The sequence below is a fragment of the Cynara cardunculus genome (genome assembly GCF_001531365.2).
Source record: "Cynara cardunculus var. scolymus isolate 2C chromosome LG 15, CcrdV1, whole genome shotgun sequence".
In the NCBI taxonomy this organism is placed as follows: domain Eukaryota; kingdom Viridiplantae; phylum Streptophyta; class Magnoliopsida; order Asterales; family Asteraceae; genus Cynara; species Cynara cardunculus.
The window spans coordinates 18,475,192-18,487,996 of record NC_037542.1 but is presented as its reverse complement, the minus strand read 5'-3'; the positions used below and the strand labels follow the sequence as shown (position 1 = coordinate 18,487,996).

The following is a 12,805-nucleotide window of genomic DNA, read 5'->3' as shown; positions in this document are numbered from 1 at the left end:
GTCAATTTCCCTTTATACAATGTCAAAATCAAACCTCATTTTACATTTGATTTTGTGGATTTTTCATCATGATTCATGAGTAGAGTAGGATGTGATGGGCACTAAAAGAACCATATCAATAATTTTTTATTTTTTAATTTAAAAAAAAAAATGAAAACTTAGAAATTACAATTAAAAATATATACAAAATTGATGAGATCAAGGAACAAATTCAATTTACAACTACAGTAATCTCCTCCTCCGCAAACTCTTTGAGGAAGCTTTCGAGACCAAATACCCCACTCCCAAACACATCACCCATATCCCAACGTCCACCGCCCATCTCACCCCTTCCACCTCCACCTCCACCTCCACCTCACCACCGTTCTCCGCCTCTCCTCCGCCGCAATCACAACAACAACAACAAACACCCTCCTCCATCTCCACATCCTCCCCTTCACTCTGCTGCTCCGGTATCTCCTCCAATCTTTCAAAACACCTCCCTCTTTTCCTTCTCACCACCATCTCCACCGTCTCCCTCATCACCTCCACCTCACCCTCCACCGCCACACACACCTCCACCTTTTTCACCTCCACCACCATCTCCCCTTCTAACCCACACCTGCACTCCATCTTCCACTCACCTTCTTCGTCTTTTCTAAAACCACCCTTCACCACCTTCTCTTCCCTCAAGTACACCTCAAACCTCACCCCTTCACTCACCCTCACCCTCTCCCTGCTCCCATACATAACTGACCTCTTACCCAATCTGATATCATCATCGGAAACAACCCGATAAAGGGTGAGGAACGCCGGCGAATCTGGTCGGAAAACGGAATCGTTAATCTCCAAGGGACTGCCATTGATTCGAGGGAGATAGTGTAGAGTAAGGGAATCGGGCAAGTGTTTTGGGGTGTTGGAAAAGGATAATGAGAGATAAAAAGCTTTGATTTTTAAGAGACGATCCCTCTCGGTTTGTTGAAAGCCACGGCACATTTTGAATTGTTGATCTGGCTCATTTGGGTTGATGATGGTTTCTATATACAGAGAGTATTTGATGAAGAAATGAAACAAGGGGTGGCGAGCACACGGGTTTGACCAGTTTGGGTCTGCGCCAACAGGAATAAAAGGGTATTTCTACGTGGTGCGGCTGCAATTATGCAAGCGTATTCGACGTACTTGTCGTTTTTACGAGATTTACAACAAACCGTTAATACAACCGAAGGGATATAATTTTTCTAAATAAAAAATCAAAATCTATAAAAAGGAGGACAAATTACATGAAAATGTAATATATTTTAACTTGATTGGATAAAGTATTTTTAAAATTTTTATTTTGATACATAAGATGTAAAGTTTTAAATATTTAAATATATGAATTCTTCATTTATCTAAAAAAAAAACCATAAAATTAAAATTTCAAAAAAATACATTTACTTCAACAATTTATGTATTTTAAAGATTTTAATATTAATTATGTTATTAAAATATTTTATGAATTTATCAACCTAAAAGATATTTTAAAATGATTTTTATACCAATTAATAAAAACCCAATCTCCTTGATAATAATAAATAAATAAAAATTATTTCTCTCTTAGTAAAATAAGGAACAAATTCTCTGCTTAAGATGCTTTTAATTGTTCTTATCGATGACCCGGCTTCGTTGTTTTACGTGGGTCCATGATAGGCTTCAGTTGTTCTGACTTCTGCATTCTCTTCTAGTTGTTGTGAAGTATGGGCCATAGCCCACTATGGGTTGGGCCTTAACCCAAGGCTGTAGAAAACAACTTAAAAAGGACAGAGAATGAAAAGCCCAAAAAATGTAGCCTAAAAGAAAAAGCTGACCACTTTTACATTGATTCATCCAGCAGGGCCACAGTCTTAGCCAATACATATAAGAAAAAAAAAAAGTTTAGATATTCAGTGTTTGGCTTCAGTTGTATTTTCTGTAAGCTGGGAGTGTTATTTACCGAGCTCTTATCTAGTAAGGTGGCGTTTGTTTTTTAAGAAGTGCTGAAGTCTGAAGTCTGAATTCACTTCTGATTTTTAAGAGGTGGTGCTGAAGTCTGAAATCTGAATCAATCAGATTGTTTGTTTTTTGCGTCTGAAATCTGAAATTTGAAGATGAGAGATCAAGAGTTGATATGGATCGACAGTTGACAGAGTTGAGAGATGAGAGATCGAGACATAAGAGTTGATCCAGAGAAATCGAGCGTAAAGAGATCAGAGTAGGTAGGTGACGATTTGAAATAAGAGGTAATAAGAGATTTCTCAACCACTTAAATTTTCAGACTTAATAAGAGCTTTTAAGCTCTTAATTGAAAAAAAAAAAAACAAACACACTGAATCCTCTTATGTCTGACCGATTCAGACTTAAGAGGACATTAAGAGTTTTTTTATTAAAAACAAACAGCCCCTACGTGTTTACTGGACACCATTTACCTTATCAATAAGTACGACAAAGACAAATAATCTTACATGGTAAGAATTATAGCAAAGATTAACCTTATCCGGTAAATAAGGAACAAGACTTTTACTTGGTAAACGACGACCTGGTAAAAGACGCTTACCACAATTTATTTTGACGACAAAAGGGTATGTTTTAAAACATGATGACGTTTTCTTCTATTTTTCTCCTATTCAAAAAAATTAGTTTCTTTCTTATCTTAAGAACACAGATAAAAAAATTCGTTTTTTGTCTGGCTTCGTCTGTATACGAAGCAAATCAGATACATCTTATGCCAGATGATTATTTTATAATATAAAAAAGTAGAAATCTAATGATAAGATACAAAAATGGAATGGAAGAAAAATAGGTGTGAGAATATAAAAATAGAAACCACACTAGATGGGGTAACACATATTGGTATATATTCTTTAATTAAAAGCCAAGGTCCTTTTAGACTTTAGAGTGACGATCACCATCAAGGAACCAGAATTTTTGGTCACTTGTAATTTGTAACCATCCTCTTGGATAGTTGTGAGACTCCCAAGTCCACTATATTTATACATATATACATATATATATATATACCTTAATTGCAGATATTTTCGATTTCAATTTCTATCTCAGATTATATTCTAGATATTGTAATATCAATGTCATTGTCGGACATCTAGTAAAAAGAGCCACTCAGCCAATATAGAAAATGGATTCCACTTTTTGATACAAGGAAAGAAAAAGTAACACGAATGTTGTCAATAATTAAATACTTCATTTACGGAAAAAACATGCAAAAAAAATCATAATATTCATAGATGTTTGGAGTCGTGTAGGGCTTTGAAACTGTGTGATCGTTTAGGGATCTTTCTGGATAGGGGTGTCATATCTCAAAAATCAATAAACGATTATCGACACTTAAAGTATTTTGTTTATTTATTTTAAAATGATTAAATGACCATGTAGGTTTGAAAGTGGCGTAGTTGGGGGACTATTTTGGACCATTGTATCAAGTTGACTCATATGGGTGTCGCACCACCATGAATTATGGGCATCAAACAAATGAAAGAGATGCGAACCAACCCGTGACTCACACAACCCTATTTTCTTTTTTCAATTAAATTCTATATTTTATTTACCATTTATTAATCCTAAATTATGATTTTATTTTTATATGATTTATTAATAACTATAAAGGTACTCGTATAATACAACGAAATACATCTTTATTTTAATGTTTTGTTTTATTCCGTCACCGGTTGATGACATAATACAGTTTTACGTGGTTTTGAGAAAAATGATAAATTTTTTATTTTCGAATAAAATATAAATTTGAAGATATTTTAATTTTTTTTTAATATATAAATATTAGTAACAAATTAAATTTTTAAAAGTTCTTGTTGTGTTGTGTAATTTATTTAATTAAAATATTTTTATTATAATTCAATTTTTAATAACGAAGTAATTTTTTTTAATTTAATAATATATTTTTTTATAAAAATAATAATTAAGTAAATAGTTATAACACAGTGATTATCCTAATTATATTTTAGATTTTTTATATTTAAAATCAAACGTTTATCCAATATTTGATCATGTTTATCTGCAGTTAGTTACACGAATTCAAGCATGAAACTTTAATAAATTGCACTTATGCATTACTTACTTGTAATCTTGAATTTTAAGTAATATGCATCAATAAATAATACTTTATGTATAAAAAATGGGTTTTAAGAGTTTTTTTCAAATACTTTATAATATAGTATAAATTTCGATTTTCAATTTTCATGGTTTAAAAAGTGTCGTTTTAGTTCCTACAGTTTACAATCTATTGCTAATTTAAGTACAAGGAACCAAAATAATAAAGAACTGTAAATCATAAGGACCGAAACAACAATAAATTATAAACTATAAGAACAAAAATAATAATGAATTACGAAACATAGGGACAAGAATCACAATTTTCAAATCATAAAGATGAAATTGTAATCTTTAACAAACGATAGAGACGAAAACGTAACTTACTCTCTATACCATATTTTAATCGTACAACTTGTATACATAAAATACTGAAATCATATAAATATAAGTAAGACTCTGATTTCGATGATGGTAACGACAAAAGTGTTATTATTTTGGTATCCACAAGATCCAAAAAAGAAATTGATAAAAAACTAATAAATCAAACTGTAAATAATGCTAAGAAAAATAATGAATTGGTTGACCTAAATCTAAATGCGAGGGGCATAAAGGGAATAATAATTGGAGTGTGTAATGTATGTTCATGTGGATGTCAATTGGTTGCCATCGGAAAAGTCCAAAGAGGGTTGTCCTACACACAACAATAATTCAAGTATATAGACCCGAGGTGGGACCCAAATTTCTGGTATTTTTACCACTGGTTTATTTTTAACGTTATTTCATATTTTTATAAACTTAGATCGTTAGTGTTTACAAATCATCCAGAACAGAAAAAGGGTAAAACCTAAAGTTTGAATAATTTAAGAATTGCTAAAATTTATTAATTAAGAGGGTTGAAGACCCAATCGGTCTTGAATAGTAAACTTCAGACTATTATCATATCAGGTCGTTGTTTCTTTCGTTTCGAAAGGACGATATCTTGCTTGTAGTTGTTGTGTACTCAACGACGGACGATTCCCTTGGGTACAATTATGAAATTGCTGATTAAGAATTTGCTCGAAATTGGGTGATAAAAGTTGCCCCTGTATTAACTCTTTCATTCGTGGCCACTCCGTTATGGGACGCCTTCCCGTTCGTCGGCGTTGGTCTTGCATGTTTTCCCACCAAGCGTCGGCTCCGCCGCAAAGTTTGTACGCGACAATCTTCACGTGTTGTTGATCGGTATGTCCATGATGTCGAAAAATTTATCGACTTCATAAAGCCAATCTAGCACCGCCTTGAGATCGAGGTTTCCGTGAAAGTTTGGAATCTCGGCTTTGATGCAGTAGCCTTCATGAATTCGGTTTGGTCTTCTTTGGTATGATCGTTTTTCAAAATCTTCTTCCTTTTCTTCAATGGAAAAGACTTCGAATTGATCCAGTCTCCCATTATCTACTAGATTATAATTTGTTGATGTGTTGAGTGATGTGCTGAGTGATGGTATTATTTGTTGACATGGATATAATAATCTAAAATTAGTTTTTATGTATTGTGGTTCATTAGAAGAAAGAGCTAATGCTTCAACCGATTACCTGGTTACTTAAAGGTTTAAAATTTTATATTTTAATTACCAAAATAAAAATTTTAAAAGTACGTTACCTAAAATAAAAATTAAATTAAAATACGTTATTTTTCGTACAATTTATCCAAAATATAAAGGGAATTTAGTCCAACATAAGGAATATTATACATTATATTTCCAAAAGATTTTTAATGATCGGGAATATAATAACTTTTTACTGTTTTTATTTATCAAAAATGAAGTTTTATTAATCAATAAAATAATAATTTTTATTGTTTTATTTATCAAAAATGAAGTTTTATTAATTATTAAGTTTACATTTTGTTTTTTTAAGAGGTGTTGAAGTCTTATTTCACTTCTAATTAATAAGAGGTGGTGCTGAAGTCTTAAAATCTGAATCAATAAGATTGTTTGTTTTTGTTAACTGATACATGTCTGAATTTATTTAAATTGTCTATTTTATCCATTAGAAAATTATAATATTAAATTTATAGATAGATTTATACAATTTCACATATTTATTTATCATTATTACAAAATTTACATCTAAATTATATAATTAACATTGATTTAAATGAAAATATGTCATTAACGTTATTTAAAACGTTTAAATCTAATTAAAATAGATCAATTGAGACATGTTAGGATCAATTTGGTAAGGATCGATTGAGAGAAATGATCGATTTAGTTTAATCGATTGAGAAACGTCGTTGCTAAGAACTTGAAGAACAATAAGAGACACATAAAAAATTGGTTTACCTCTTATCAGATAAGAGATGAACAAGATAAAAATGCCTCTGAAAAATTGGAAAAAAACAAACCGTCACTAATCAGACATAAGGGACTAATAAAAGTTTTTTTTTTTGAAAAAAAAGCCTAAATATATATATATATATATATATATATTTATTTATTTATTTATTTATTAACCTGAATATTCAACCCGCTATGCGAGCCGACTAATATCAGAACGACCACCTACTTTGTAAATAGCTCGCAGTAACCGCATTGAATCTTTAATTACATTTAAAAAGATTAATGTCATTCAAGATGATCCATCATTCAAGTCTAACTAAAATACAACGCATAGGAAAAACTTTTGAATTTTTCTATTACATCTTGGAGTTTAGTATTTTAGTTATCATTGCCGGTAAGCAACGATAACAAATGATAATTTTTGGAAGAATCGTATGAAAAAATAATATATTTTAAAAAATAATGTATTTTAACTTGATTTTTATTTTGGATAATGTATTTTCAAAACTTCACTTTAGTATCTAAGATGTAAAATTTTAAATAATTAAGCATTCAGATAACCGGTTAAAAACTAATTTTAGATTAAAAAAAGACTAATTTTAGATTAAAAAAACTTCATGTCACTAACCATGTCAGCAAATACTACTGAGTTGGATACCACATCACTCGCCACATCAACCAGTTACCTGAGTACTTAAACGTTTAAAACTTTACATCTTAGGTACCAAAATGAAAGTTTGAAAAGTAAGTTACATGAAATATGAATCAAGTTAAAGTACGTTACTTTTTTCATGCAATCTGCCCATAACTTTTTAAAAATTTGTGCAAGTATACCACTCTAGAATCGTTTCAAGGGCTGATTTGCTTGATTTTTTTTGTGTGTGAATTTAAGTATATAAGTTTATTTAATTCAGATATCAAACAAGCTACTAAGAAAAAACTAATACGGTAAAAATCATGTTGTACGAAATCAAGAACCTCAATCTATCAAGTAAAGCAAAAAAAGAAAAATTAAATACAGGACTGGAGTTAACAGAAGAAAAGAAGTTTTATTATACCGGAAAAAAACAACAGATTACACTAGCTTCAGATGATGATAAATTAGTTCAGACTATTTTCTCCATAATTTTATATATAACATTTATTAAAAGATATATTTATAGATCCGTATAACTAAAAAATTTATATCCTAAAAATTTGCAGAAAAGGAAAAATTCAAAGTATATTATCTGAACAAATCAGATGGCTGAATAGAAGTAATTATTAAGAATAAAAAAATGCATTGAACGTGGAGCGGTAATGATAGTAAATATTCGAGACGCACTCATGAAAGACCAAATCACATCCTTGGAGAACCGGAACGAATCGACCGCCATACGCTGTTAACCCATTGTGAGGTCACCATTCTCCATGCGTCTTTTCATCCTTTTTTTTATTCTTATTATTTTCAAAATTCCATTACCTTTTGCATGATGGCCCTATTAATAAATATTATATATATATATATATAGTTAAAACTATATATATAATATTTATTTTAAAAAGATAACGTTTAATAAACGGGTATTTTACCGTCATATTCAAAATTTCCGAAAACAAAATGAAAGTATAAGATGCTTTAATCAAATGTTATGCTAATGAATTACGAGTTTCATTTTGAGGGGGTGGAATGTCACATTCCAACAAATGGAAGCATAGGGTGCCAAAGTGCAAAGTAACATGCTTCAAATACAACTTGTGTTTGTCAAAACAATGGTTGTAATTCTTCTGCTAGGCTTCAGATCAATTAAGAAAATAGATATACAGTTTGTGTAAGTAACATCAAGAGTGTGACTTCAACGGTATCAGATTGGCGGCGACTTTAAGGTCGTGTGCGAGTTGTGACGTGCAGCGTCTGTGTTATTGGAAAAAGAAATATAAGGTGAGAGAGATGATATAAATTAAGGGTATATTTGCATTCTTTTATGTGGTTTTAGTTGATAATCAAACTGTTGATGTAGAATCCATGATGAACACAGAAGTGAAGGAGAATGGAGAGATTGAAAGAGATAAGAGATCAGAGGATATGGAACAAGACAAGAAGGATGATGGTGACCGTCATCTTGAGGGTTCAAGGAGGCTGCAACCATGGACACAGCAGATTACGGTTCGTGGGGTTGTGGCAAGTGTTATTATCGGGAGCATTTATAGTATTATAGCCATGAAACTGAATCTTACGACTGGGATGACGCCTAATATGAACGTATCAGCTGCACTTCTTGCTTTTGTGTTCATGAGGAGTTGGACGAAGATGCTCCAAAAGTCTGGGGTTGCCTCTGCTCCATTTACAAGGCATGAAAATACCATGATTCAGACATGTTCAGTTGCCTGTTACAGCATCGCCATTGGAGGTTTTTAACCTTCTCAAACCTTAATGTTATCTTCTTCTTTTATGGTATCTGCTTCGTTAGTAAGCTAAGTTTTCTCTCAAGTCATTATGAACAATTAGACCCATGTTCTTCAAAAGCTGTTAGTTTGTTCTTGTTTTGATGGTTATGGGTGTACAAAAAACTCTCAATCCGCGAAACCTGCCTAACCCAACCCAATTAAACCCAACCCGTCTAACCGTCAAACTGTTAACCCGCCAATTAAGAGAGTTGAAATTGGATTGGGCCTAGCTCAAACTGTCCAACCACAGCTAATATATAATTTTTAAAAATTTATATGTATGTATATATGTTAATAATGTATACTTTTATATAATTTTTATTGATATAATGTTTGTATTTTATTTTATCTAAACGTATAGGTTACCAAAAGAGATTCACGATCAAAGAATGATGACAAATAATCTAATTAATAAGAGAAAAATTTTCTTGAATTTTTTTTGCAGCAATAATAAATTGATGTGTCAGAGAATATGAATGATATTGATATATATATTTGGTTGACGAATCCATCCATCTAAATACTCCGTCATTTTATGTTGTACTTTAGTGGAAAGAAAATGTTTAGTTATAGCATTTCGCTATAACAACATTAGATCTTATAGAATGTCTAAGCGTCCTAATATGATACTTTATAGGACGAAACAAGAAAAATGTCTTATCTGAAAGAGTTACAATATGTTTATAGGATAATTTTGGGCGTCTTAACAAATTTTATGACGCTTTTAAAATAAAGTGTCGTATTAGTTATTTTGTACGACACGACTTGAAAAATTGTCATATGAACATAGGCGTCTTATAGATAGATGAGTTTACGGGACACTTCTCAAAATATTTCTATAAAATAACTAATACGACATTTTATTTAACAATCATTCTAAAACACTTGTTGAAACGTCCAAAAATGTCCTATAAATCTATTGTAGCTTTTTTAGATATGACACTTTATAGTATGGTATATAAACTTAAGTTTTATGAATTATTTCATTCGTCAAATTTATGTAACTATGAACCCACCAACCCAACCCGCCTCAACCCGCAAGGATTGGGTTGGGTTATACTTTTAAATGGGTTGGGTTGGGTTGAGATTTTTCCAAACCGCCATAATTGGGTTGGGGTTGTAAAAATGTTGTAAACAACTCAACCCAACCCGCATACACCCTTATTGATAGTACTTGTTTCTTAAGAATTTCTCAAGTATTTTACCATTACTTATGGGGTTTTGGTGATGATCATATAGGTGGATATGGGTCTTATTTACTGGGATTGAACAAGAAAACTTATGAGTTGGCAGGAGGAGCAAATTCTCCAGGGACATACAAAGAACCTGGTGTTGGCTGGATGATGGGCTACTCATTCTTGGTCTGCTTTATCGGTCTTTTTGTACTGATTCCACTCCGAAAGGTACATTAAGCTTCTCTCTTTGCCTGTCTGATTACATGCTCACAATTTCTTTTAATTATCTTTCAATACTATCATCTCAGAATGAATGGTATTTCAAGAGTGCTTAATAGAGTTTCATTTGGCTTTCCACAGGTTTTGATTGTTGACTATAAGTTGGTATTTCCAAGTGGGATGGCAACCGCGGTTCTTATTAACGGATTCCATAGTCAGGGAGACGATATGGCAAAGTACTTGAATCAAACTTTTTAAATCCCTATTACGCACCAACACGTGATAATGTCAAAACTCACGAGCGTTCTTTGAATTTCTTTGCTGTTTGTAGGAAGCAAGTGAAGGGGTTTGCAAAGTACTTTTCAGCAAGTTTTTTGTGGGGATTTTTTCAGTGGTTCTTTACAGGAAAGGAAGAAGAATGTGGATTTGTTCAGTTTCCTACCTTTGGATTGAAAGCTTGGAAGAACACGTATGACTGTGTTTCATCACTCCTTGTAAAGCCCCCACCGATACTTCTTGATTCTGATCGATGACTGTGAATTTGGTTGTAGGTTTTACTTTGACTTTAGCATGACTTATGTGGGGACTGGGATGATTTGCCCTCACATTGTGAACTTGTCATTGCTGTTCGGAGCTGTGGTCTCGTGGGGGATAATGTGGCCCCTAATCGAAAAGAACAAGGGAGACTGGTTCCCTACTGGTTTGCCTGAAAGCAGCATGAAAAGTCTCAATGGTTACAAGGTGATGCTGGTTCAATATTTTATCTTCCCCCCTCTATTAAACACATTTGATTGCTATTTCTGTGCTCATCTCAGGTCAATGTTTCTTGGATTGGCAGGCCTTTATTTCTATTGCTCTAATCCTAGGTGATGGGCTATACAACTTCGTCAAGATACTATGTATCACATCTATGAGCGTGCATGGAAGATTCAAGACCAAAAATCTTAATCCAGGTTGTTAAGACAGCCTAGACTCGTTAAGTTTGTGTTTTTTTTTTGTCTGCTTAGTTACCTGAATATACCTTGTTTTCATTACAGTAGCTATCGAGAAGAAGGTTAACGAAGAGGAGCTAAAACAAAATGAGGTTTTCATCAGAGAAACTATACCCATGTCTATTGGAGCAATTGGATATATTATCTTTGCTATTATCGCTGTAATCGCTATACCTTACATGTTTCCCGAGGTCAAATGGTACTATGTGATTATTGCCTACATTTTTGCTCCTTCTTTGGCCTTCTGTAATGCTTATGGAGCTGGGCTGACTGACTTTAACATGGCGTATAATTATGGGAAAATTGGGCTTTTCATGATGGCAGCAATGGCTGGAAAAGAGCAAGGAGTGGTGGCCGGAATGGCTGGTTGTGGGCTGGTGAAGTCAGTTGTCTCAGTTTCTTGCATACTGATGCATGACCTGAAAACAGGCCAGCTCACTTTGACTTCTCCTAGAACTATGCTTCTTAGTCAGGCCATTGGCACTGCCATAGGCTGCATTGTGTCACCTTTGAGCTTCTTTCTCTTCTACAAGGCGTTTGATATCGGAAATCCTGATGGAGAATACAAGGCACCTTACGCAATAATTTACAGAAACTTGGCGATTCTTGGGGTCCAAGGGTTTTCCGCTTTGCCTAAGCATTGTTTAGAATTGTGTTACGGTTTCTTTGCCTTTGCTGTGGCAATCAACATGATCAAAGATATATTACCCAAAAAGATAGGCAAGTGGATGCCATTGCCAATATGCATGGCTGTTCCTTTTCTGGTTGGCGGCTATTTTGCTATTGATATGTGCATAGGAAGTTTGGTTGTGTTCATATGGCAAAAGGTTAATGCTAAGAAGGCTGATTCTATGGTTCCTGCGGTGGCTTCGGGTTTGATCTGTGGTGAAGGTATGTGGACACTACCCGCCTCGGTTCTTGCTTTGGCCAAAATAAATCCCCCAATCTGTATGAAGTTCTTAACCTCTTAAATTACAACTAAATTTTGTGATTAGTTTTGGAAAGATGCAATAATACAATCAACCATAGTTGCTGTGTCAAGAAGAGCTTTGGTTGCTCTCCATAATAGTCAGTTGACGTCGTTAGCCCATATGATTCAGGAATAGTCTATCATCATATCAATTATTTCAAATATCTTGTGCCATCTCTGTAACGGGTTCATGGTTCCGTCTAGTACATTTATAATTCACAGATCAAAGTGACCTGATGAAAGGGTGGGATGCCAAGTTAACATTATTGTTTCAGTCAGACACAAATCTATTTGTAGCAACACGACTATGCAATACAAAGTGGCAACAAATATATAGTCATGCATTTCTGTTGCCCAAGTGGTATCACCAATCCTATTTGTTAGCAGCTTAATGAGCTTAATGGAACTCACAGCTTATCAGTCAGCTACATATGGTTGTTTGGTAGTGGCTTAATAATTCCATCTATGAAAAAACCACCCCAAAAACAAACTTTCCCAATCTATACATATAGATTAATCCACACATACATCTTTATCCATACATGACTTAATGGAAAACTAACCAAACAACCCATAAGTAATGCACTTTTTATTCATTGTTCACCCCTCACACATGAAGTTAAGAGGTCATAATATTCACCAG

General features: G+C 33.2%; 2 protein-coding genes across 2 annotated transcripts; one reads left to right on the top strand and one right to left on the bottom strand.

Moving 5' to 3' along the window:
* Nucleotides 1-164: 164 nt before the first annotated feature.
* On the bottom strand, nucleotides 165-1,043 carry LOC112527584. The gene has a single exon (XM_025138305.1). The coding sequence runs from the start codon at nucleotides 973-975 to the stop codon at nucleotides 223-225; it is 753 nt and encodes a 250-aa protein (XP_024994073.1). The 5' UTR covers nucleotides 976-1,043; the 3' UTR covers nucleotides 165-222.
* Nucleotides 1,044-8,110: 7,067 nt separating this feature from the next.
* Nucleotides 8,111-12,233, top strand: LOC112527583 (metal-nicotianamine transporter YSL1). The gene is made up of 8 exons (XM_025138304.1): nucleotides 8,111-8,300; nucleotides 8,380-8,769; nucleotides 10,046-10,209; nucleotides 10,342-10,436; nucleotides 10,532-10,669; nucleotides 10,752-10,941; nucleotides 11,039-11,153; nucleotides 11,238-12,233. Exons 2-8 carry the CDS (start codon nucleotides 8,385-8,387, stop codon nucleotides 12,161-12,163), a joined length of 2,013 nt encoding a protein of 670 aa, XP_024994072.1. The 5' UTR covers nucleotides 8,111-8,300; nucleotides 8,380-8,384; the 3' UTR covers nucleotides 12,164-12,233.
* The last annotated feature ends 572 nt before the right edge of the window (nucleotides 12,234-12,805 follow it).